A 27610-nucleotide genomic window follows, 5' to 3' on the forward strand; every position below is an offset into this window, starting at 1 on the left:
GCCTCCACCGCAAGACAAATGTTACTGTGGGGGGCCTGGGGTCCCTAGCCCGTGCAGGGTATCCATCATGTGGAGTGCAGCTCCAAGAGGCACTCACACATGCTCGCTGTAATTGCAGATGGATACCCGCGAGATGAGATGATTTACAAGTGGAGGAAGAACTCTGTGGAAGCGGCTGACCAGAAGTCCTGGCGCCTCTACCAGTTTGACTTTATGGGTCTGAGAAATACGACAGATGTAATACACACTACAGCAGGTAAGACACGCACACACACACCCTTGGGTGCATACACGTATTTTTCCACAGTTAATTGATGTTTTATAAAGTCACATAAATCAAGAAAATCATAGGAAGTTTAATCAGTGATGAAAATAATCACTACGTGCAGGCCTTGTACTGTAGGCACCAAAAAACATCTTTTGACATGTGGAATCTGCTCTGTGAGAGCCAGTCTGAAGCAAAGAACATATGAGTCATCCATTCACAGCGAGTTCCACTTTTTAAGACACTTAAGGCACAAAGACAGTTTCACCAACTGCTAGAATAGTCAGGTGTTCTCCAGAGATAGGCATCATTGTGTATCTCTCCTGGGTTGAGAGTTTCGAATACATTTCCCGGTTTGAAGGGTCTGCTGTTGTTCAACCTTTTTTCTCAGATTGGGATCAAAACAATGGGTACTAGAATTGTTCAAGTATAGAGCGACAACCTCAAACATGCTAACAACTGCTGCTGGCATTAGCCATGTCAAAGTCTGTCCTCTAATAGTGTCGTTTTTAACTGCTGACAGGCTCAGGTTGTTGTTGGCAGTGTCTGAAAACAGGCAAATGGTAAATGGACTCAGTTTTATATAGCGCGTTTCTACCTTAGCGGTACTCAAAGCTCTTTACAGTATCGTCTCATTCACACACACACACACACACACTCACACACTGATGGTGGAGGCTGCCATGCAAGGCGCCAACCTACTCATCAAGAGCAATTATGGGTCCAGTATCTTGCTCAAGGACACTTGGACATGGTCACCAGGGTCGAGGATCGAACCAGCGACCCTTCGGTTGCTAGACGGCCACTCTACCCCTGAGCCATGCCAAGCCACAGACAAGACTTTGGTCACACATCTAAGTCAAGTCTTAAGCCTTTCTCCACGTTAAGTCTAATTCCCCCAATTATGTCTATCATTGGGTTTAATGTCAGCCAGCAGATGGTGGTTGTATGGTTGTTGTGGCAGTGCCAGAACTGGAAAACACTCCCAGAGATAGGGACTTGAGATGGGCTCCCACAGAGCTTGTAGCAAGCTAGCATACCTGCTGAGCTAATTTAGAACGTGTTGCTAACCTCGTCATTAGCGCTCGCATTAGCAAGTGACTGACCAGTTCAGATGCCTTCTCAGGCGTGTGGTGAGGATTTTTTTTTAAATCATAAAGGCTTTGTATTTTACATTAATTTTCTTTGTGCGCTGATAATAGTTACAACATATCGTACGGGTGGGTTGCTGCTCATGGTTGTGCCGAATCTCTGTGGCCACGCCCACCGGGCAGATGTGTTGAAGGAGTGATGGGAAGGAGCAACATTCACCTCATCAGATAGTTTGATGTTGATGCACTAAATAAATTGTCCATTAGTCCCAAAGCAAAGGTCAAGTCATGCGTGTGCAAATCCAGCCTGAAGCTCCATTCAGGCTGCAGGCAAACGATGCCAGAATTAGGTTGTTATGTTCAGATCTGCTTTTTTCATGACGGGGCGAACAGTTTGGATCGCAAGGAATCTGATCTTTTAAAAATCTAATCTTGGGCCAGATCAGATTTTTTGCAGTCCAACCTCAGTCTAACCAGTCATAATCGGATTTCACGCAACTCTGATGTCACTCAAACAAACTCTTTGAGTACAGCAGAAGGAAGGTATTCAGTGGAGGGACAGCGAGGTGAGTATGTTTCTGGGACAACACTTAAGTAAACCTTGAGGACTCATATTATGATAATTCATAAACCAGATCATTTGTGCTTTACTGTCGCCACCTGGACTGGAACTTTTGCCAGATGGCGTGTGACTTCACGTTCGTCTGTTGCTGTGAGTCGTTCATGACGCGACCTGTTAACACTGTCTCAGACGCTGTGGCGCTCGTTTCCCTGCACGATAGTCGTAGTTGTTGTTTGGACCCAAACAAAAGAGAGAATTGAGGCCAGGTTGAAAAACGCCTTTAAAAGATATTTAAAATTACATTCACTTGGACATGATGACATCACACGTGTTGCATCAAGGATACACCCGTCACTGTCTAAAGTCACTTCACATCCACTGGCTTGATTAGGAGTTAAGTTATAATATACCTGAGTGTCAGTGGAGGAAAATTAACTTACTTGTTTATTTACGCTACTTAAACATCTCCTTTCCATTGACGTCAAACATCACACGTCAGTTTTTCTAATGGGATTGTTCTATTCACTCTCTAAAAGTGGGTTTACACTCACGTCAGGTTGTGTTGTTGACACACTAAGGTGACTATGTGGTGATGACGGTGTACTTTGACCTGAGTCGAAGGATGGGCTACTTCACCATCCAGACCTACATCCCCTGCATCCTCACCGTCGTCCTCTCCTGGGTGTCATTCTGGATCAAAAAGGACGCCACCCCAGCCAGAACTGCTCTAGGTACAGTAAACCCTCCGAAAACATGTGCGTGTCCATGAACATAGGAGACACTCGTCATATTCAACATGCTACTACACAGGTTTGCATTCACACACGTGAATCATGATTCACTCGCCTGTTTTGAAAGTGCCCTTTATGATGACGCTGCATGAATACTGGCTTAACCTGAGTCATTCCATCTGCTGTCTCTGTTTTGTGATGCTTTTTCCCTTTTTTTGTGCACTTTTTGTTGTTGTGCAGTCCTGTGGAACATTTGCAAGGTAATTGATTTCACTGTTATTTTCAGCTTTTTCTCTGTTCACGTCGAATCAGTTATTCACGTTTGAGTATTGTGTGCTTGCCCAGATCCTTATTTAATTAGATTTTGGTGCTAAAAATGCTTCCTGAGGCAGAGTAATTTAAACTTCTACGAGGATGCATTGATAGTATTTGCAGCAGTCTAATTCTGCCTCTTTTGAACCTCAGGAGGGTAAAGCATGAGCCGTCTCTGCCAGCTGCTGCGGGAAACTATATTTTTGGCTTCTGAGTGGTGTGTGTGCTTTTAATGGAAACAATCTTTTGTGTGTTGCTCTCTCTCACAGTGACCCAGTGCCACCAAAATATTACATCATCCACTTCTGTCATGTTTTAAGGTGTACTTCGTTTTGAACTGTACTGTACCGACTGCTGATGAAAGGCAAATCGCACATTGTTCTGCTCATTCATATTTGAATCATATAAATTCTACCTGTCAAAAGTTTGGACACACTTTCTCATTTAATGCTTTTTCTTCATTTTTATGACTTTTTAGATTTTAGATTCTCACTGAAGGCATCAAATCTATGAATGAACACATATGGAATCATGTAGTAAACAAAAAAGTGTGCAGTAAATCACTTTTGCTCACTCTTGGCGTTCTCTCCATGAGCTTCATGAGGTCGTCTCCTGAAAGGGTTCAACAGTCTTGAAGGAGTTTCCAGAGATGCTGAGCACTTGTTGGTCCTTTTGCCTTCACTCTGCGCTCCACCTCATCACAAACATCTGGATTGGGTTCAGGTCAGGTGACTGTGGAGGCCAGGTCATCTGGTGCAGCCCTCCATCACTCTCCTTCTTGGTCAAAGCCCTGACACAGCCTGGAGGTGTGTTTGAGGTCATCGTCCTGTTGAAAAATCAGTGATGGTCCAACTAAACGCAAACCAGATGGATGTTGCTGCAGGACGCTGTGGTGGCCATGCTGGTTCAGTTGCCTTCAATTTTGAATAAACTCCCACCAGTGTCACCAGCAAAGCCCCCCCACACCATCACACCTCCTCCTCCATGCTTCCTGGTGGGAACCATGCTTGTAGAGGACATCCGTTCACCTTTTCTGCGTATAATGATGACACGGCAGGTGGAACCAAAGACCTCAAATTTGGACTCGTGAACAGTTGATGTGAGGTGTTCTGCTACTAGAACTCTGTGTGGCATCTGGGCTCTAATCTGAGGTGCTGTTAACTTGGGATTTCTGAGGCTGGTGACTTGGAGGAACTCATCCTCAGCAGCAGAGAAGACTCTTGGTCTTCCTTTCCTGGGACGGTCCTCCTCCTCCTCGTTGTTGTCCTCCTCCTCCGCTTTATCCAGTGGGTCTGGGTCCGGGTGGGACGGTCCTCATGTGAGCGTTTTTGCGACCGCACTCGGGGACACTTCCAAAGTTTTTGCAATACTCCGGACTGACTGACCTTCAGTTTTTAAAGTAATGACGGACAGTCGTTTCTCTTTACTGAGCTGATTGGTTCTTGACATCAATTCAAGCAGTTGTCAAACAGAGCTGTCAGCTGTGTACCAACCGGACTTCTACACAACACAACTGATGCTCCCGACTCCATATACATACATACATATATATATATATATATTTATCCATCCATCCATCGTCATCTTCCGCTTATTCCTACACATTAAGGGTCGCGGGGGGTGGAGCCTATCCCAGCGTCAACGGGCGAGAGGCGGGGTTCTCCCTGGACAGGTCACCAGTCCATTGCAGGGCCAACATACAGAGACGAACAACCATTCACACTCACATTCATACCTACGGTGAATTTAGAGAATCAATCAGCCTCGTCCCCAATTGCATGTCTTTGGACTGTGGGAGGAAGCCGGAGTACCAGAGAGAACCCACGCAGGAACAGGGAGAACATGCAGACTCACATAGAAAGATCCTGTGATGGAGCCGGGACTCGAACCCGGAACCTTCTTGTGCTGACCACTGCACCACCGTGCAGCCCTATATATATATATATATATATATATATATATATATATTTATATGTGTGTATATATATATATATATATATATATATATATGTGTGTGTGTGTGTGTGTGTGTGTGTGTGTGTGTGTGTGTGTATAGGGTGTCACGAAAGATAAATGTGTTCGTCAGAGTTTTCCTCTGGTGGAATCTGCTGCTCCTTCTATTGTTTAGTGAAAAACTCCCATCCAGCATCAGCAGAAAGCAGGTGAGGGGTAATCACTGTAACAGGCACAGGCTAAAGTAAAAGTGTGAGAGATCCACCTGAAATAGATGGGTCCAGCAGCTTGTTGCCATGGCAACCTCAGTAAAATAGGTGGTCTTTTTTTCTGGTTTTGGCAACTCTGTAATGCTTAAAGGGAAGGGAGGGAAGAATAAAGATGCCGAGGAACAGAGGTCTGTTTTCAATCTGATTCACGTCTGATCAGACACGGCAGTGAAATCTGATGTGAGTTGATGTGAAGTTCTCATCGTTAGCGTAATTAAATGACCTGAAGAGATGCATGTGCTTACCACACTTGTAATATAATGAATAATGAATCAAGGGACTGCTTGAGCGTTCCAGCGTTTCCAGATCTCTGGGCCAGATTCACAAAATGTTCCAATGCAAAATTTGTTCTTCCACACCTCAGCCCCCAATTTAGAGACAGGAAGCAAAAAAAAAACGCCTGGTGGCTATTTGTAACTCCTCGCTTCTGAAATCTGTTGTTGTCTTCTTGTAACTGGCAGCCAACCAGGCTTGCAAAGACGACACCTGCAGTTCTTCCTGTCTGAGAGATAACATCGAGGGCTACAAACGCCTGAACGAGGACGCTTTTCTGACGCTCCAAAACTTTGCCGTTTTGATTGAGTCTCATTGCTCTCACAGCCACAGTCAGAGTTTAAAGTCATCACAGGCGTCCTTCCTGACTTTCATGCGCAACATTCGATTTTTGGTCTCCTTTACCTGTAGTTTTTCTTCTTTTCTCCTTGATTTAGTGTCCCTACGTTGGAAGTCCATTTTCCATTTTATTCTGTAATTACTGCCACGTGTGGTAGTTATTGTAATTTCCTGTTGAGCCTCCTACCCTGGGATTACCTGTGCTGCCCTAATGTGCTCCACCTGTGTGTCATCAGCTTCCTGCCCACCTGTGTATTCAGGCTGGAGTTAGGAAGAGATGGGAGAGGTCATATCAGCGTGTTTAGCAGCATGTCTGAGTTCACCTGGGAGTCGATGATGTTCAGACATAAAACACAGCATCATATTAGCAGCTTATGGTATAAGAGATGAGCAGACCTTCAGATATGTTGAATCCCTGCAGCGATCCCCCGCAGCAGAGACGACGACAGCGCCTCCAGTCACCGTGAACGTTTACGATGCTTCAGCCACGATTTAAGCCTCTGACCCGGCGGAGTGAAGCAGCCGACCTCCTTTACAGATGATTTATTTCATGGTTGTTGTTAAATTGCTGGTTTAATTTAGAGATCAGACAGGTTGTTAAAGTCCTTACTACCTTACCAGTATTGTTAAAGCACATCCATGATTGCTGTACTGTAGATGTAAAACACGTTTTTGGACATAAACAACAAAACTTCTAAACTCTCCGGAGGAAACTGTTCAACTCTTAGCTTTTGAAGTATGCTGTAGTCTTTAATTGCAGCCCTTGGTTTCCTGTTTTTTATTATTATTATTATTATTATTATTATTATTATTATTTTACCTACATTAAATACTTATAATAATTCTCACTTTTTGAGTGCTCTGCTGTTTCTCTCACATTGTAGTTTCAAATCTCCCCGTCATATCAAAACGACCTGGAATGTTTGAAGTGAGGACGGAGGATTTAGTCTCTGACTGTTAGCGGGTTCGTTGTCCTTTGAAATCATTCTTGCAACATTTAATACTGGACGCATCTCAAATCATCAGTCAGACGCCACATGACAAAACGAAAAACCTTAGTTTTTTGTTTTTTTTCTTGTGAAGAAGAGCTTGTCCTGTCTGCCTGTCAGGTATAACCACCGTGCTGACGATGACCACCCTCAGCACCGTGGCCAGGACTTCACTCCCCAGAGTGTCTTACGTCACTGCCATGGACCTTTTCGTCACCGTCTGCTTCCTGTTCGTCTTTGCTGCACTGATGGAATACGCAACGTTAAATTACTACTCGTACAGCACTCGGAGACCCAGCTGCATCAGAAGTAAAAGACCGGTGAGTAGAGACCAAACAAGCCAAATCACAGGGAAATGCGAAAGTGTAGACTGAGTCAGTGGCCCTGCGTCTCCTGCTACAGAAGCAGTCTGGGTTTTATTGTTACAAGATGGAGCTGAGAGAATGTGTCATGGTTCACTTGAAGCGATGCTGCTCTTTCTGTCTTCTGAGGAAGCTGCGACTATTTTAAGGGACGCTGCCTTTAACAAGCCTCCTCGACAGATGGGTCTGGTAGGAGGATCTGTCACATGCGACATAAAGGCAGTGAGGACTGAAGTTTGATTCCGTGGATTTTATTGTGAGCTTTTGGCTTACTTTTATTCTGATAAAAATGAGAATTATTGCCATGTAACCTGGTTTTGTAGAGAAGCACAGCTATGGATTCATCTACTCTCACTCAAAATTAAAATGTATTTTCAAATGAGCGTTTCAGGTGGGTGACAAGTTTTGTTTTGAACTTTGACATCACCATGCTTTTGTTCAGCTCGACCTTCATTCAGTGGATCAGGTGATGTAGCGTGACTGCTGTCCATCCTCCATTCGGTGCAGCGTGACTTTGAGGGGAATTTTGCTGTTTTACAATTTTTCAATTTCTCATTCGTTTGGGTGGAATTGATCAATAAGGAATGCTAATGAGCTAATAGGAACTGGGACCCAGAGCTTTACTGCTTGTTAGCTTAGCGCAGTAAATGGTAGTGTATGAGGATTGTTTAGCATGCTTCCCTCTCCTAGTTTGTTTTTTTTAAAGTGCTGCATCAAATCAGCACGCCTTGTCTGGACAGTGTATCTGGCTATTCATCTGTCTCTAAATTTCAATTGAAGTAGGTACTCCATGTCAGTGGTATACACAGCCAGACTTTGACAGAGGTATATTAACACTTCCACTACCATTCCTTGTAAGCTAACTGGCAGCTAGGCAGTTTCTGTGGAGTGAATAAGGCTGGCAAATAAGCCAATTTCCCCCAAAATTGTCATGTTCCATAAATAATGGCCCATTTTTATGGCGTAGCAGTTTTCAGTTGATGTTCTCGCCCAGCGTCAGAACCATTCAGAAAGTGTGTCCATCAATCATTTCAGCTCAAACACACGGGAAATTAGGGTCTGGGTAGAAAAGTCTTAATTCCTTTTCCTTTGAACCCTAAAACTTTGTATGTGTTTTGCCTTTTCAGAACTACTCTGTCCTAGACGTGAGACCTCCGCACACCACCATCGCTCTGAACAACTCCATGTACTGGCAGGACTTGGACGACACGTGCATGTACGAGTGTCTGGATGGAAAAGATTGCCAGAGCTTCTTCTGCTGCTACGAGGAGTGTAAAGACGGTGCGTGGAGGAAAGGACGCGTCCACATAGATCTACTTGAACTGGACGCATACTCTCGTGTCTTTTTTCCCACCTCCTTCTTGCTTTTCAACATCGTCTACTGGGTGGGTTACCTCTACCTTTAGCACACCGCAGGCGCCTTTTTGTCAACAAAGGACGGTGAAGTTTAACTGAGCATATTCAAGATTAAGTCAAGGTACCACCAAATAAATGGTTTCACGTGGTACCTGACGAAGTCATCTGGACATAAAAAACAGGACGGAGGGTGTCTGCAGGCCAGCGGGGGACGCGTCCGCCTGTGACTTTGGCTTCTCACATGCTCTACTCAGAGAATGGACTGTGCCGATGACAATAAGAGTACAAAAAAGGAAAAGGGGTTGGCTCCTCTACATGAACCTTGTCAGTGGTGAAGATGACTCGTGTCGTAGGGAGTGAACTGTGTTTTTATGCAGCCATCAGTCAAATCCAGTTGAGGAAAAGTCCTAGGACATTCAAACCATTCATAGTGCCTTCAGTCCTTTGCACGCCGAGTCCAAAACCTCGGATGAAATAATCACACAGAATCAGGCAGGTAGGTCATTAATTACATGTTATTATTAGTCAGGAAGAAAAACTCCTGCAAAAAATTTACCTGGGAAAATGATTAAATGAGGTTTCCACTAGATTCCTGTGGACGCTGATGTGTGTGTCGTCCTAATTCCACCATGTCTGTTTGGCTGATAATCGTTCTTGCCCTCCCATGTTTTTGACTCACTTCACTTGTTTCCACTTTTGTGTTGTTGAGCACTTCCTGTGTTTTATTTTTTCACTTCCCACCTGTGTGATTACCCACTCTGCCCTCCTGTCTACTGACTTGTCCTTTGAGGGGTTTCATAATGCTGCCGTTTCCCTCCGCAGTTGTCGGTCAGCTGCTGTTGGTGCTGCCTCTCAGCAGCTCAGGTGAATCTCTTCGCCCCGTCAGTCTTGTTCCAGGGTCTCTGTGTTGCACTTCTTTGGTCGATGAAAAGGTTAAACAACGGAGCGGCAAAATGGCCGAGCAGCTCATCAATCACGCTGGCCGGCAACCCAGCAACGTTTCTTAAAGAGCAAATTTTTAAAAATGTGTTTAATCTCTGTTAAAACAGTGTGGGTGTCCCAAAGTGTTCTCATTTTTGTGTCCTTATTGATAATTATTCTAATCATTCTATCTATTCTATAATCACCTCTAGGGGATTCCTTCATTTACTCAGGACAGCGCTGGCTTTGCAAAAGCAGCTTGTAACAAGCCTGAAATAGAACTACGATGATATTGAAATGTTGTCAATTTTGCATCATACCATAGTAAATCTAAACTTTTTCGCGCCAAAATTTCACATCGTATCCGGCGTGTAAAGGTTTTTCTTCTGAAGGGATGGGTACCATCTTCTACTACAATCAGGGAATAACGATCAATAAAAACTGGAGTCTGGCTTTGACTGAATATGGCTGTTCTCTCTCAGAGTTTTGAGATACATTTATAAAACAGCAATGTCTTGTATAACAACCACATGAGGTCTTTAGGTTCCCTCTGCTTGCATAACTGTCAGTACTTCTATACAGCGTGAAGAATGAGTAGGTTATGGGGGGGTACTGTAATCTGAATGTACACAAATAACTTGTACTTTATCTCAGGGGCTTTGTGGTAGTCAGCTGGACAGTTTCAGCTTCCTTGAAGATGCTTCGCTTCTTATTCACAAGGCTTCTTGAGTGCTAAGTTACTGGTGGTGAGTTGCAGGCTCGAGGTTAATCCAGACTCTAAATTGACTGCAGGTATGGCTGGGAGAGCCATGGACTGGTGACCCGTCCAGGGTGAACCCTGCCTCTCACCTGAATGCTGCCGGGATAGGCTCCACCCCCCAGCATTAGAAAATGGATGGATGGATGGATGGATGGAGCTGCCGGCTTTTATGTCTCTGCCTGGCTGTGACTCGACTCTAGACTTGCACCCTCCACTCTGGCCCCCACCAGGGAGTCGGAACTGAAGAAACCTCTTTGGTAAGAGGTGAAATGTTTTCAAGCAAACTGAAACAGTCCAGCTGACTAAGACACAGCACTGAAGACCTGGGTGACTGAGAATCTTCACTGAAAACCTGTACTTAATTAACAACAATTTACAATTCCTGACGTAAAGTTCATTGATGTGATGGTTATTACAAGTTTATGTTTGTGTTGGTATGTGGCTGGATGTACCAGGATGTTCTACGTGTAGGAATCTAAGAGAAGAGAAAGTGCCTGTGGGTACTGAAGGCTCCATGTTAGCTTTCATTTGACCATACTTTATGGATACGTACATTTACCACATCAGAACTAAGCTGTGAGGGGTGTGCACCTTGGGTGAAAAACAGTCCACCAACAACTCGGCCTAAAATATGGAATATCCGCTCTCACGCTGCCTTGTGGCGATGTCGAGCGCTCCTGCGTGAAACACCGAGAGAGCAAAGGTGGTCGTGTGAGTGGGCAGAGTCGCCGTTCCACACGTTTGCACCTCTTCTCGCCACAGCTGTTAACACACGAGATAAAACCAGTAGGCAAATAAATGGTTCTCCTTCCTAGTGTTGAACTCATAGTTGCTGCACAGCAACTCTCCCAAGTCATGGCTGTGGTTTGAATGTTACTGGAGGCACAACTGCATTAATTCCACTCATTAGTATCACTCATCGCTGTTTATCTGCCGCGCACAAACGAGAGTCAACGACCAATTAAACATTAGAGGGAGAATTACAGGTTTAATGTCAACTGTTTGTACCATAATTGGATTCCCCTGTATTTACGTAGATGTGGCATCAGCAACCATTAAACTGCCTTAGCGTAGCCCCTCCAGAGCAAAGACCCCCCCCACACGTACGTATTTACCTCTTATTATAGCCTCAGCTGGGTGAAGACCTCCCCTCACTGAGGACTGCAGCTTTGCCTTGGACAGAATACTTAGATCGAGCTGCTTATTTGCCATACTGAACACTTTTCATTTCATTGTGTATTCTATGTACAGGTATGTGGCAACTACTCTCCATACGTGCCCGGTCCATTAATCTTTTCAGAGACTCAAAACCCATGAAAAGGTTTCAGTATAATAGAGTATTTAACAAGTGCCAGAGTCGATGCTGCATTCACATTGTGGCAGGACTGCTGTGAAGAGGAACCTCCTTCCTTTTCTCTGCCCGCGCTGGTGTTCGGTGCAGCTGCTGCGCCTGCAGAGAAGCCACATGCGTTCGTGCATCTTCTAATTGCATCACCATATCTGTGGAAGTTCTTAAGCCAGTCATTTTTGATTATATTACGCATACTTAAATCTATATTTACCATGAAAGTGAACCTGTTGGCTACAATGTAAATGTCCTTTCAGTGTTTCAGATGTTGCAGTGTCCCAATTCTCCCCTTGAGACAGATGAAGAGGGATGCAATAACGTATTCTGAATGGTGCTATACTTTACAATAATTCTTGCTTTTCAATGTTGGAATAAAAAAGAATGACAAAGAAATTGTATGATTCCCCCCCCCCCCCCCCGCCCCCCCCCAAAAAAAGTTTCAAGCTTCATTATACACTCTTTTGGGACATTTTGCCTTTGTTGACAGTAACAGAGGAGAGGTGACAGATACTGGATTCCCCCATTTGTATGTTTGTATTCTGCCAAATGGGCCCCGACTGTTGAACTCACACTGACTGACTAAACACACTCCCAGCTAAATCCTCATTATCATCAGGTAATCGTGTCTAAAACACATAGCAGCAATAGAAAAAAGAGACTATGGTTTACACTGCTTCATGTAGCAGTTAATGGATGGTTTTACTCATGTGAAGGGGTTTACATAGAACTGGTTCAGTCACCCTGTGGTGCAAAGATGGGATTTTATTCAACAGGATGACAAAGTGAGCGAGAAGGCACTCCGGGAGCGTAAACCTCCGGGAGCGTAAACCTCCGGGAGCGTATATTTCAGCCCCTGGCAGCGAGAGGGTGGGAAAACTGATGATAATTGCATAAAAGAATTGCACTTCCTGTGGAGATGTTGCCTACCTGGTGCCGTCTGGACATCCAGCTGTTTACACTGGACCACACAGACCATGACTTAAAGGGGCAGACTAATACTGCACATGGGGTGAAAATATCACATTGCGTCCACTTGGTGGCGCTAGCGAGGACGCAAGAGTCTCTGTTGCTCTGCATCACGAGAAGACAACACAGTGAACAGTCCAAATATTTGGCACCAACCTTCCAGAAAGTGGGAGAGCTACGAGGGTAATCGTTGGGAGAGATTCAGGCTAGGATCTGATCCCACACGCCTGGAGCGGGTCATCTGGGGATCAGCGGGACTTAAGCAGACAGGGGACAGAGACGGTGCCAGACAAGGACATGAAACTCCTGTCCGTCACTCATGAGCTTCGTAAAACCCCTGCAGACAAAGTTTATTTTTGTGACGTAGTCGATTTAAACAGTGACGACGTTTTGATTGACCTCAAATGCAATTAAAATGAGAGCAAACAGGCTCATCCAGTCAATGTTACTGTGAAAATAAATTGTTTTCCACTTGTTTTTTTTCGCATTATTTAAAAAGTACGCCTTTTTAGGGTTACATTTTGTCGTCTCACAAGACTTCAATGTGTGAACTATCCACGTGGATTGCACAGAGATGCTGAAGAAGACGCAAAACCCTGTTACTTAGCTACCCTTGCTTGTTAGCTTGTTTTTGCTGGCACGCGCTCCACGGAGGGCTTGCTTGAAATCTGCAGAAAAAGTTCTGTTTTTCTCGTCGTACTCCAGGCCGCACAGAATACCAACATATAGCAGAGAATAACTGGAATTCCAGTGTGCTGACAGATTTACGGATTCCAGTTGTAACGTGTAGAAAGGAGGCGTGAGCCAGCGATTTTCTGGTTCCGCTTGCCTACTGATTGCTGACATCAGCTGTGTGTGTTTAGCAGGATGCAAGTTTTAGTTACCATGTTTGCAGTGAAGTAATGTGAGATGTCATTTGAACAGGAATCAGACAAAAAGTAGCCTAGAAGTGCTGTGAGATGTTTTATGTCGGTTCATCCTCTGTCGTTTCATTGGTGGCAGCTCATCGGTGTTCTGAAGAGTTTTCTCTGCTGTTCCTACCACAAGCTTCTGTTCTTTAACCAGACTTTTGCTCTCTGCTTTTACATTTCAACATTAGTGAAAAATATTTCTGTCTGCCATGCAATATCTTCCATCAACTGTACACTTTGGTTGTTTTTATATTGGTGTGACAGTGATAGCTCATTCTTCAGTGTGCAGTGAAGTGCAAGCGCTGAGCCTCCTCAGCAGCGTGGAGTCCTGTCAGTGGGGTTGCTGCAGCATCCACTGTCCGTTTCGGACGCCCATGCTATTTTCATACCGATGGTTCTTTTTATATCTGAAATGTGCATTCGTACAAAGAATAAGAAATGAAGTAATAAAGTTTTTTCATAATTGTATTTTTTTTGCAGTCATTTTTAAATTTGAATATGTTTTGCTAAAATGAATTTGAGGAAAAAGATGGTTTTGCTTAAAAAGCCTCTAACGGATATTTTACATCTTCTGCTGTTTCTGCACGACTGGGCTTTTGTTGGAATACATTTTGAGCAAGGTGAGGGGTATAATGGGACCATTGGGGAACGGCTGGATTCAGAATCCTGAGACAGAAACATGAAGTGGCAGCCAGAGGTAAGTTTAATAAGCCGTGAGCTGCTTTGCGTGAGAGAAATTGTATCTCAAGAAGCTTATTTAATCTAAAATTAAATTGGTCCTGAGTTGGTTTAAATTTGGTTGAACATCCCTCATATTTCACTCAAAAAAAGTTAACAAGAACTTGCCATTAATGTCTTGAATTCATTTTTTTCAACTGCTTGTTTTCGGTAAATCCAAAAAATGTTGGACAAACATTTTATGTTCCTGCTGCCAGAGACTGAAGATGAACAAAATTCTATAAAATTTTAGTTCGCAAACTGTCAAATTGTGTGTGTGTGAGAGAGAGAGAGAGAGAGGAAAAAGAGAGGGAGAGTGAGACCAGCTTGTGGATTCAGTTGTGCGTTACCCTCGTTGAGAGGATTTGCACATGGCGCCACAGTACCAGCCTGCCTCGTGCCAGCATGTATAAACACTGGGGGCTCAAGCCACCCCGATGGCTGGCGTGAGCCTCCGTAGTCATGCACGTGTTCACCAGCTCGTGGAGCCCTCAGAGGAATGTGAGGAACTGATTCAGAGCTGCAAACTCCACCAGGAGCTCAAGGCAGTTGGCAGAAGCTCAAACAACTGGAGTCCATCGTCACAAGTTTCCCGGCTGAGGATCGTCTCCGCCAGCAAACCAAAAAGACGCCTGACATGGAAACCGAGACCCGCCTGTGACTTGAGCCTCTTCCAGGCTGAGATTTTAGTGGTCTAGTAAGTTTAGAGCCAGCCACACTGTGACACATGGATCTACGTATAAACTTGGTAAGACGTCCATGCAGACTGTGTGATGACATCGGCTGCCTTTCCTGCCACCTTCCTACTGGTGTCTTGGTAGACAAACTGTAGGTAGCAGCAGCCCCAGTGAGAGGGTCCTCTTAGATTTCTGACCCCGAGGATGGGACAAAGGAAAAAAAAGACATTTGGAAATGTTTTGCTTTTGCTAATCTTTGGTCTTTACCCTTCAGCTTCCACCTGCAAGAATGAGACTTGAGTTTTCTGAATTCTCGATTCACCAGCGACTCTCACACGGAGGAAAAAATAGTCATAAATTCAAGGCACGATTGGCACGTACTTGAAAACAAAAACTATTTTTGAGCTTTAATGAATTTGTTCACCCTAAAGGAAACAGGATTGATTGGTCTTTGGAGACCTGATGCTTCCAGAAATAAATGAAGGCATCATGTTTCCACTTTTTGACATAAACACACCAACGGCATGTGCAGTGTTGTGAGTATTCAGGTCACAGCCAGAAAATCACTGAAGTGGAGCTCAATGGTCCACTTGGACCTGACGAACTGAGACCTGTCCCAGGACCCAAGCTGGATGGGCACCAAATGAAGAGAGTCTAATGGGGTCAGGTTGGGTCCTGTTTTATGGCCACTCATCTCATGTCTGTGCTTTTATCAGGCGTTACGTCAGCATCGAGAACCCATGTCTAATTTGAGAGGGTCAGAAGCAATGTTGTTGCAATGACAACAGCTTTTCAGAGTGAATTTCAATGAAAAGATCTCGTTCCTCCAGTCTGCTGCAGAATGTTTCATAGTTTCTAATGAAAGTAGCACTTTGAATTATACTTGTGGCCGTCTTTGACAACAACAAAAAAACAACAAACATTTGTGGACCAAATTTGTTCTATTTTAGGAATTCTGAAGCCCTCAATTTAGTCGTACAGCAGGAGTCAAAGCCCCATGGTTGTTCTTTGGTTCCTGACAGCTACAGGACAGCGCTGGTAAAAAGACAGTTACACAAAGAAAATCATTGTGCGACCCTACATAGATCATACACAAATGATATGATTGTTCAGTCATGACTTGTTATTGTATAAGTCACCCTCATATATGCCATTTTTGCATTCAGCTCAGCTGCAATAAATGTATAATTCAATAATTAATAATGCAGGTCAGATATCAACGATGAATACAAATGACCCACAAATGTACACGTTGATATACTCTATCATGCATCGCCATAGTAAAACATGAGAGCCCGTTTACAACTGCGGCTCTCTGCTTTTTAAAATAACAGAACTACAATTATGGCTTTTGATAAACCCAATCATACCTCATAAACCTGCTTTGATGATGTGATATGATTTGAACTACACATATACACGTGTACATGTATATGTATAAGTTCAAGTTAAGGATGTTGCATTTTACACGTTCATCTTTTAAACAGTATCATCAAGTTTGACATTTTCTTGCATTAACACAAGGATCAGTTGATAATCTTATTGTTCTGTAGCGCTATGAAACAAACCCCTCATGAGCACAAACTTCTGTAAGAGTCACATCAGAGAGCATTTCATAGAAAGTGTTGTTAAATACAATGGCTGCAACCAACTGGGAGCAGGTGTAGACCAAAGAGATGGATAATCCCGCTCTCTCCCCGCGCTGACTCTCAAAGACGGTCTAATCACTCCACATAAGTCTGAGAGCTGGACTCTGCTTCTGCTGTTTCCTAGGCAACAATTCATGGAGGCAGTTCTCAGAAATCAAAGATCAGAATATCACATTCGATTGCCGTATCCAGGAGTTCCTCAAGAAATTCTCTACGTGCCACAATTTCATTAATTGGAGATTTTCTTAGATGATATTAATGGAAAACAGACGTCAGGAGAGGAAGATGAGGTAGGCCTCAATCACAGCGGGAGAGATGGCACAACATCGGGGTAGCAACCGAAGGGTCACTGGTCGGATCCTCACGTCCCTTAATGGAAAATAGATGGAAGGAAACGCCACAACAAATAAAGACACTAGGATTTTGCATCAGAAACTGGAACCAAACAAACGACCTGTCTGTAATATGATTCACAGGACACTCATGGCCAGTTCACACCTTTAAAAAATAATAGACTGAAGGTAATATTACCAGATATAATAGGCAATAAACAAAGTCACTGTTGTCTCCGTTCAACAGAGAATCAGGAAACGTTTCCCTCTAAAGTTGGAAGCGGGGGGTGGAGAGAGTCTACCGAGTGCTGTGACCATTTATGTTTGAAATTGTAAGTGGCTTTGCTTCCACTAGAACTTTATTATGTGGCTCAAAGGAAGGAGTAAAAATCCAATACCGAGATTAAATGAGGAATGAAGGATAAAAAATAAATGTAAAGGCACAAGACAAGGAGACACTCTCTCACTAATTAGATTTGGCCATTGAGGCGCTTTCAGAAAAGACGAGGAAAAAGTCCACGAGAGGCCAGTCGAAGAGTCACGAAGAGTTATTTATCGTGATAGTGAAACCAGTGTGCGGCGGTCAAACAACAACGTACTGATGTTTCACAGCGTGAGTCAGTGCATCACGTGACAGGTGAGACAGGGGAGGAGCATAAAAAAGTCAGACAACTTTTCAATGAAAGCCAAATTAGTCCAGGCCCCTGAGTGCAGACGGACTCGTCACACATTTGAACTGAACTTCAATGTAAAAACCCTGATACGGATTTTTATTTATTTGTTGTTGTTGTTTTTTTACATGTATGTTGTATCTAAATTGATAGAGCTGAGTAAATACACTCGGTAACTGATGGATGCATACATCTACCTCATCCTCTTCCTTTGTGACACAAGACATTACATACCATAGATAATGTATAGAAGTCGGTACATCAATGTTGAAGAAATGCTGGACATTTCGTTGAAAAATTATCCCATTAAATCAAGAGAGACGCAGTTGTACGCCCCCAGCAAACTTTTATTCAGCATTATGTGCAGCAGAGTTTGACCCTCAATAACTGCCGAAAGTTTAACCCTGCGCTGGTCGTGACTTCCACTTCATCATACACACAATGCCCAGATAAGAAATCAAATTAAATGGATGCCAAGCAGTCGTATTTACCGCAATCATCGCCAACATGTCTAGGAACAACAAGTCTTGGAGAGTGCGATATGCAAATGCTGTGTTATTAAGGGACGGGCTGTAACAATGCCAGAGAGTTTTGATCAGCTGTAATCACAACCGCTGGGTTCAAGTGGGAAGTGACACTGCAGCTTTTATTCGGTGGAACCTGCCATCCGCTGTCACGAGGAGAAAACAAAGAGCCTCTGATGAGTCTGTGTGGATAGTTCCCGAAGTGTTCTGACATATTATTATCATAAGTCACCTGAGCGTAGACGGTGGAACACTGCTCCGTCTCAGTCTGCACGGAGGCCAGAAATACACCGGGCGCGGTCTGATTACTCCTTTCGTCTGGTTAAATTTGCCAATCAGAGACACCTGCTGCTTTAATGTTGCAATATAAAAACACCTGCAGTGTCTTGATGGTGCACAGCAGCCAGCGACACGCTGCAGCCAGCAGTCTCCCAAAAAAATCCCCCATTTGTAACTTCCTCCAACTATTTTTATGCCTCCATTTTTTTCACTAGATTTTCTGCTAATTTAGTTTCTTCTCACAGATTCATTCATTCGCAAGTGTGCTCAAATTTGTGGCAGTCAGCGCTTCCCCTTCACCCCCACAAATGAGACGTATCACCAGCTTTCTGATTAAACAGCAGGATTATTGCTCTGCTGCGTTCCAGACTGGCTACAATAATAGGAAAGTAAAATGTGCAGCGTGATCTTGAAAAATGACCTTTATAAAACACTGAACTTCACCTGCATTGTTGCATCGTCTGTCTGGGTGGCTGGTTAAGACGCCAGCTGTGGGCTGCTTATTGGTCAGTGGCCTGCAGTTGTGGGGGCAGCTGGTATCAGAAGTAGACTTCAAGCTTGACTCATTAACGCGCACAGCACAAATTCCTTTTCCCCAGGAACCACAAACATCATTACTGGAGACTTTAAACAGGGAAATTAGTCACTGAACTGATTGAACACTAATGATCTGCAGATGCTTCACATTAAAATAACTCTCATTGTCTTCCATTATTTGCTTCTGCTGCGGCATAAATAATGCTTCAATCTTATATTCATGAGCCACACATTCGTAATCAGTGGAATATTAGCCAACAGCAATTAGCTGCGGGTCAAATGTTCTGAAAACAACAACGGAAGACCTAACAAAAGGAAAGTGAGAGCTGTTCCTGGAGTATTTGGAGTCCATGAATGATTCTGGATCTCACAAACCCAGCAGTCACAATCAGTGTCACAACACAGAAATGGAACAGATTTTAGAGCAGGGTCATCAAATGTCACCTGGACAGATTACAAACATTTGTTTCGCATAGCAAGAGAAAAAAAAATCCTTTCTTGTCTTTTTAATTCATTGAAGCTCCCAGGGCAAAAGCGTATACATTTTGTGTTTTACATTTGTATTGCGTTAATTCACTTTACTGAATTCCAGACATGCTTCATATTCCGTTGCAGTGGAGTAGGGATATGATATTTTTTGGACTAAATGCTTCACAGGGTTGCCAAATGTCCTGTAGTAACCAGGAGAAAAGAGAAATGAGATGAAGAAAAAGACAAAGCGCGGAGCAGGTGTCATTATCCTGGGTGCATCCCAAATGTATGATCAGAAAGGGGTTTGTGTCGTGTTTCCCATATTTCAACATCTTATCACCTCATTTTAGGTGGTGAAAATGACTTGATGTGCTCTGGTTATGACAGTGATATCCGATGCAAAATGGGATGCTGGCTCTTTCATGTCTTGCAGATCTTTTTGGACTCTCCACTCCTAAAATCGTCCGAGAAACACAGCGCATGTAGCATGGTCATACGTGGAAGAAAGAAGGGCCTCCTGCAGCTGCAGCCATTTACAGGCTGATTAGATCATGACAGCGGTCTTAGATCGACCAGACTTCTAATGCATATCTTCCAATCACTCCATTTATGTTCAAGTTAAACAGTTAAACGTATCAAACCTTTTTTTTCTCTTCTATTTTGACAAAGGAAGTGATCGTTACTGAAAAACGCTGATGACCTCTTTGAGCTGCGATGAGTGTCTTGTTACGTGTCCCTGCAGGCTGCTGTCTATTAGCCTCTCACTCCAGTGGCTGATGGGTCTAAATGTCTTTTCAGATCAAGCAGCAGGATTAACACTCACCAACCCTCATTCCACAGCCTTGGATTCTTATTGTGGTTCTTGTTTCCTTTTATAAAACTCTGCCAGCAATGAATGAACCCATCAGTAACTGAAGTAGCTTTTACACACCGGTATGTCAGGTTGAGCTCAGAGGAAACCAGACGCATCTGTAGAGGAAACAAGGTGAGAACACAAGATTGTTGTAGCACAAGACCCGACAGGTAAATGAATTCAGGCATCATCACACCGTAGACATTTGATTGACAGCTAAATTAACCAATAGTCTGACCCCAATCTGGTCTGACTTTCAGTCTTTGTAAAACAGTAAATGCGTGTTTGCACTTTGGAATTCTTCAGATGCAGACTTTATATTGCTATATATTGTTAAGTTAAGCACTCTTTGTAGGCCAAGTACTACTACCACTATGATTACTACTGTTTAAAAATACAGTAAAAAAAACCAATATATATACATATATATGTCTGTATGTATAAATATACATATATATGTCTGTATGTATATATATATATATATATATATACATACACATATATACATATATATATATATGTTTAAAAACAGTCAATGTGTCACATCAACTTGTTGCATTTAGACATTAGAAAACTAAGAGAAAGCGTAGAAAATTAAAAAATAGCTAAAAGTACTTTTTCATATTTGCGATGTTCTAGTGACGGTTTGGATCCCGCTGATGTAGTTGTGTATCAGGCCATAAAGTATTACTCCTAGACTCGTTGTATGGAGTTCCCACTTGCAGTGTGACCGGTAAACACCTGCAGAGCGTGCAATCACATGATGACCTGCGCTGCACTAATAGCTTCTGTAGTTCTGAACAACATCATGCATCTGTGCGACACCTGCTCCAAATAAAGGAACCAGTGCAGTCCTGCAGCCTCACTTTAGTCTTAATTTTTTTTTCAGTTCTTTCAGACTGTAAAATGTCACCATGTCACAACCTTCCAGTTACCAGTAAATTATAATCGTACTATATTGCACATAAAGAATTTCATAATGGTCTGTGTAATCTTCACTCTCAGACTAATTAAAAAGAAAGATGTTCTCTGATGTCGGTCGTCCCTGAAGTTTATGGTGATTAAAGGCGGAAATTATTATTTCAGTCTGTATCGTATTACTTTATCTTGTTACGGGTGAATCCTCTTATTCTCCCTCACTTCTTAATTACAGAGGGGAGAGAACATTTAATCCCCTCTTGATGAATAAGAGCATTAGCCTTGAAGAAAAGGAGTCTACACAGAAGAAATCAAATGTATTCTCATTTAACTGGTCAAATGAATTATCTCACTGAGCCAGAGGAACAGTAGTGTCACTGCAGACCGCAACACAACATGTTGGCCACGATTGTCTGATTTGCCTGCGTGACAAGTGATACCTGGATTCATATTCTGCTGCATTAAGATGATAAATGAGCATGTAAATGTTCCTGCGATCGTTGCAGTACTGGGCCGTCGAGTCAGATGAGGTCATCAAAGCAAAGATGAGGTCAAACATGTAATTGCGCAGCAGTAATAAGAGAATATCCTTTTCATTTACTCAGGATGGAAGGACATCACAATCCTCAAGCACTCAGCGCTGATTCATGGTGTCTGTGGTGTGACTGGTGGAGTCACCAGCCCACGTGTGGGAGGATCTGCTGACTTCTGCCCCGAATGTGTACCTGCTTGTATGCATGCTAATACTCATGATCCAGCGCTGCTCTTGACTCCACACCACCACCCTGTTGATGAGCCCTGAGTGCCTTGCTACCAGGAAGAAGATAATCGTGGATCCTTCTACTGCATTTTGGCGGTGTGCTTGATTCTCTTGCTGCTGATTTGAAAACGTGCAGACCTTTGGGAGCAGGAATCCCTCAAATCTCCCCAAAATGAAGCTGATGTTATGAAGACAGAAAGGATTTTTTTTTAAAACATGGAAAGGTTTTGAAATCTTCTTGAAATCTCGTGTGTCCGTGTGTATGCATGCATGCGTGTGTGCGTGTGTGTGTGTATATAGTACATCTTTGAATTGCAGGAAAATCAGTTGTAGACTTTAGACTTTGTTTTTGTTGGTCAAACCACTGCACTGCCAGAGGATAGAAGATCTGACTAGAAAAAATAAACACAAAAGTGCTGATGATGTCTGCATCAGTCCCCGCTTACCGAAAGCAGAGGCGTCACAGACTATGAAAGGCTCTGCATGAAATTCAGGTCCTCATCTGCATAGGGGGCAATGTGCTGAAGTGATTCTTGGACAGATACTGAGCTTCTATGCTGCTATGACCCTTTATTCTGAACCACTGGCTTGTTTGAATGGGTAAAACCCCTGGGCTCCCCAGCCAGGGGTGTCTGGGTGATGAGGGGCACAAAAACTGTCAAGACCATTGCTGATGGAGATGCATTATTTATTGTTATCATAGGTGAATCCATCCACTCATCCCTTGTTTCCAACATTACTAGGTGTGCTCACTCCATCCTACCCAAAACCTCCTGGCATTCGAAGGCCACGGCTGCGATTATCGTTTTACTTATGCGCAGTAAAATGTGTTTTCTGTTGCTTGTATTGAGACCAAATCTGTTGGCATTCACACCATGAAAGATTTGAGACATTATGAATCTTTTTGGACAATGTGCAGTAAATGTCTCAGTGTCACAGAGAGGTCACATACTGAAGGTCTCTGGTCACCAGGCCAGGACCGTGGTGGAGCGTTTGATACATGCTCGTTCACACCCCAACCGATATTAGGAGTTTGGTGAGAATTACCATAGGAACTTGAGAACAAGAATTTGGACAAACTGCAAATCCTGACATTAAAGCAGACACAGCACACGCATATCAGTGTTTCTGCAGATGAGCCTTGCAGGCTTGTTGACATCAACTGTTGCCACCGGCAACAATGACCTTACCGAGAAACAGAGACATGCCTGTCATGGCTGCACTTGTCAGTGTGTCCCTGCGGGTAACTACACTAGAGAGAATTAGAATCATTCTTTTATATTCACAGTCACACCGATGGCTTAACCTTCCTATAGATTATCGTTATGACGGAACAAGATCACCATGAGTGATGCAGGACCGCTGAACCAGATCCAGCTCCAACAAAATGTCAGCTGCTTTCAGGAGAGTGAGCGAGCAGCTGCTCCGGCCATTCTGCTGTTTCTGACTGGTTCCTGCAGGATAAGGTGGAAGTTTAGGAGAGGCAATGCTCTCCATCATGTTAAACCAGAGGCAAAACTTTGGCATTTGATTTGTTTTAGTTTGTTTGTTTGTTTGGGTTTGTGTGTGTGTGTGTGTGTGTGTATGAGTGTGTCAAGAGGAACACCTGTGCACTTAACTTTGTGATTGTCACTCAAACAAGAGAGACGAGTGCCATTGGTGAGAGCTATATGGAACCCTACGGTACGAATTAAAATTTATTATGAGCAGATTTTTATCTTTCAGTGTGATTTTTCAGGAGCAAAACTTTAAGTTTGATCTTGTACTGTCTCACCTGAAATATAGAGTCACGATATCAAGGTATATTTGGTGAGGCAGAGAAGAGATGGAGTCAGTGTAGGTTGAGTGGAGAGAGATCAAATACAGCACGTACATCATTTGCAAAGTATCTTTCAGAAAACGCATGTGTTATCTATTATTTTGGAAAAGTTCTTCAACGATTCTCTTTCAAAAAGTGATGAAGGCTACTCGGCCACAATGACAAGACATGAATCCAGTGTCCCCAGTGTCCCCAGTGTCCCCAGTGTCCCCGGGATTAATGACATCTGTCGTTTCTCAGTTCAGAAGAAGATAGAGATGTAAAGTCTCCAGCCATAGATCACTCTTAACTTTTGACAAACATTAATGATCTGTAACAACGAGGTTGGGACTTTCTGAATTTAATTGCTTGCTAATTAATGCGTTGATGCAGAACATGGAACGGCAGCAAAGTACAGTGCGAGTCACACAAGTGACGAATCTCATGTAAACCAGAAAGATCGACGGTTGCATTTGCTGCTGTGGTAGATATTTCAGCCCGATGTAGCAAAGGCGTCACTCACGACATTCCAGCTCCTAGCGTCAAATCTCAAATAGCTACCAAGGTCCTACATCTCCCATAATGCAAGCTGTATCCTTTCTGCTTGATAAACGCCCAACTCCTCAGCCCTTGTTTGACATACATGCATTCAGCTACAAACATGAAGCACCAGCTTGAGAGAACCCTGATGACATCATCGTGACTATTTTCTTACTTGCTTGAAATCCACCATAATCTGATTCTCGAGAATTAAGATGAGCTGGATGAGTGAGAATACACACAAATACACACAAACACTGGTTTTACAGCAGCTAGGAACAAAGACAAAATCAAACTGAGGCACAAACATTCCAGAAACATCCCAAACTTTATTGTTCCTGTTGTAGATCTTTGTTTCTTCCTTTCATGTTCAGGTTGTTTAGATGTTGAATAAACACAAGAAAGGGCAAAGACACACCAAGCCCACGTTAACAGAGCTGGACGCCACTACCACTCAGTTCTGTTAGGCTGTTATTTCTGGTGTTGAACTGGTTGATAAAAGTTGCAGACACATGTGGAGTTGTTCGGAATCATCAGATGACACGATGATATGGATGAAGCTAGCCCGCTGCTTTCCTCGCTCATCACGGGCTCTCACTCCCCTGCTAATTCTACAGGCTCAATATAAATGATGAGCGTCGGCTTGGTGGTTCAGAGGCTGAACAGTCTCGACGGGAGGATGTTGTCTCCGTTTACCTGATGGAACTCCATCTGCATTAAATATGCTTAACTGAACAAAATCAACAGTTTACATCCGATCTCCATGTATGCAGTACAGTGCTTGGATAACAATCGACCTCTGTTTAATTGAATTATTTCCAATTCCATTATTGCTCTTCTTGTTTGCTCAGGTTCAGATGAAGGGCGATGATATTTAGACAAAAGTGTTAGACATTAACAGTTATAAAATCCCTTTCAGTGGGTGTTGTGTTCATTTAAATATAAACATATGTTTGGTAAACCACGGGTGAAATCTTTGCCCAGAACAAATTAGGTAATTAGCATTTTCTAGATATTCTGATCATCTCAAAAAGGAAGGTTACGGAGCCCCGGAGCGGCCATATTTATTTATACATTCTTGGGTACATGATACAATAATTCCTACATTTTGGTTAGTAAGTCTTTGTCCTGCACACACAGAGAGCACAGTATCGCACCACCGACACGGATGACACTCTGACAGTGAGATTAATGAAGTTCTTTTTGTGACTTTTTTCTGCTCTTGCGCTTTGCAGACGGTCCCTGCATTTTGACAAAGTTAACACGTAACTTGTCGTCCACCTCACAACATTTGTAAAGCAGAATTCACAGTTTGTTAATGTTTCGCTTATGAATTCTCATCTTAACGTTCCAACGTTACTGAATTCAAGAGAATGGGCAGAGAGAGGCTGGTCTGTTGCTCGGTACATAAAAATCAATCAAAATGTCAAAAGGGAATGAAGGGATGACATCGTTTTATGATCAACCCAGAGGTTCTCATCACCATGTGATTCCTCAACCAAAAGGGGTTTCAGGCCGGATTCTGGATTCGGTGGCTTGCAAAAGTTTATGAGATTCACAAGTTCTGTTCAGTCAGATACTCTTCACTAATGAACACCACTTTTATGATTTTTGAACCATAAACGCAATGGTTAAAAGAACTAACGTAAAATTATGCTATGATTGAAACACACACACACGACACACAGCGTGACCTCAGCTGGCTTCGCGCTTCCCCTGTTTTCAGCGTGACGACCTTAAACGACCTCGACCTCGTACCTCTGCGGTCACGTTGATTGGTAGCCGCCGTTTCCACGTGTGGTACTAACTGATGTATCTGACGTACAATGTTACATCTTAACTCAGAGCGAACCAGAGACCGTTAATCGGCCATTTAACTAAACACCAATTCAAAAACTCATTGACTTTGAGACGAGGGAACCGGATGTTGACCCGCGCCCCCCCATTTCTGAGTTACACGGCTCATTTCTCCACCACTCAACCGTTGTTGTTTTATTTTTTGTTAATAAAACTGTGACTAAAATTGTGAAAGCATAGAAATAAAAGATATCTTGTGCCCACAGAATAGCATTTCCAGTGTTATGGCCTGGTACTGTTTTCATGTGTGTACTTTCCCCCTCCGTGACCACTGCAGGCCTCCGTTCTAATCAATTTAATGCATGTCTAGAGAAATTACAGTATTTGTGACCTTTTGTAAAAAAAAAACAACCAAAAAACAAAAACAAAACAAAAAACGGATGATTTTCTAGTGGCATGTCTCAGTGAGGCAGTTGCACCATCTATAGCTGTAAGGAGCGGGACATTTTCGTCCAGTCAAGATACATTTCCTTCCCTTGGATTAAGCTTTTTTGTAGACAGTAAAATGTTCAAGTTTTGGTAAAACTCAAAAGGGTGAACAGGGGAACAAAACACACATCATATCAGTTGATGTTTTAGTCCCAGTTTTGGTCAAAGCACCTGTAGTTCTGGTCCCCGCTGGTCAAAGACACCAGACTTCCAGACTGTGCTACACACAGTCTCTTTGGCCCCGTCCAGCTGTGGCAGGCTACATGTTCCATCCCAGCCCGATGTGAGTGGCCAGCAGGTAGCACATGGCTATCATGCACGTCATGATCATCATGGGGAATCCTAACCTGGAAGAAGCAGAAAAATACCATGAATGAATGCCACTCTTAGTGATAGGTTTTTGTTTTATTTCATGAATATGAACACGCTCACGTGAAAACTCTGAACATGACGAAGCATCTGAGTGGAGATTTTTAAAGTTCCCTCACCTGCTTTACACAAATCTGGTCACAGGCCTTCTGAAAGGAACATGCCAACTCTTTGGGAAGGGTAGCAGTGTACTTGTGTACTCATGCTGTACTAAAAATGAAGGACAGGAAGTGTATATCCCTAAAAGCTGGCATCTTCCTGCACAGAAGCTCTCACTGCTCAGTATTACAACCCCAAATGTCCACTGTATGGTGCATTTTGGGCTTCTTTCCAAGAATTGGTTTTGCGTTGCTCTACAGCCTCACAGGGGAACTGGAACGTCTCGGTTGTGCTCTACAGTACAGCACAGAATAATTCAGTGTTTTGACACGTAAATTCTCCAGTGCAAAGTGTGACAAAGCAGCTTTCCTGCTGAACTATGTCTATAAAAGAGAGGCAAGAGCACTTTATCTGGGTGACTCGGCAGCATTCAGCAGGCACGAGTGGCACCAGCTCGAGTTCAGCACTGCTAATGTGTCACTGATAAAGCACCACTACAGCGGATTCAAGCTCTCCACGAGTCTCAGTCTGCACTCTAGCTCTGATGTCACAAGAACACTCCAGAAACATGGCTTGTTCAAGAATAAAGTAGCCAGTAGGAACTCTACAATGTCAATTCATACTCCAGCTTCCATCTGGGACTTCTTCAGTCTTATCTCAAAGGTTGTGTTGAGTAAACTAAAGCCAGGGAGTTAAAGCAGATGAAGGGCAGATGACTTCAG

At 43.3% G+C, this 27610-nt stretch overlaps 2 protein-coding genes across 3 annotated transcripts in view; one reads left to right on the forward strand and one right to left on the reverse strand.

Moving 5' to 3' along the window:
• gabrg3 (gamma-aminobutyric acid type A receptor subunit gamma3) overlaps positions 1-11859 on the forward strand; it is a 53987-nt gene extending 42128 nt beyond the window's left edge. For both annotated transcript variants that reach the window (XM_086224906.1, XM_086224907.1), the window contains 4 exons: positions 119-256; positions 2497-2649; positions 6905-7104; positions 8274-11859. In XM_086224906.1, coding sequence (XP_086081032.1) covers positions 119-256; positions 2497-2649; positions 6905-7104; positions 8274-8552 — 770 coding nt within the window. In that variant the 3' untranslated portion in view covers positions 8553-11859. The remainder of the gene's footprint in view (positions 1-118; positions 257-2496; positions 2650-6904; positions 7105-8273) is intronic.
• Positions 11860-24461: 12602 nt separating this feature from the next.
• The window catches only part of oca2 (oculocutaneous albinism II), a 45345-nt gene continuing 42196 nt past the window's right edge, over positions 24462-27610 (reverse strand). Inside the window, exon 24 of the mRNA XM_086223490.1 lies at positions 24462-26767. Coding sequence (XP_086079616.1) covers positions 26680-26767 — 88 coding nt within the window. The 3' untranslated portion in view covers positions 24462-26679. The remainder of the gene's footprint in view (positions 26768-27610) is intronic.

Source organism: Aulostomus chinensis, chromosome 14, assembly GCF_037954235.1.
Source record: "Aulostomus chinensis isolate RoL2024-O1b breed Wild chromosome 14, RoL_Achi_v1.0, whole genome shotgun sequence".
Lineage (NCBI taxonomy): Eukaryota > Metazoa > Chordata > Actinopteri > Syngnathiformes > Aulostomidae > Aulostomus > Aulostomus chinensis.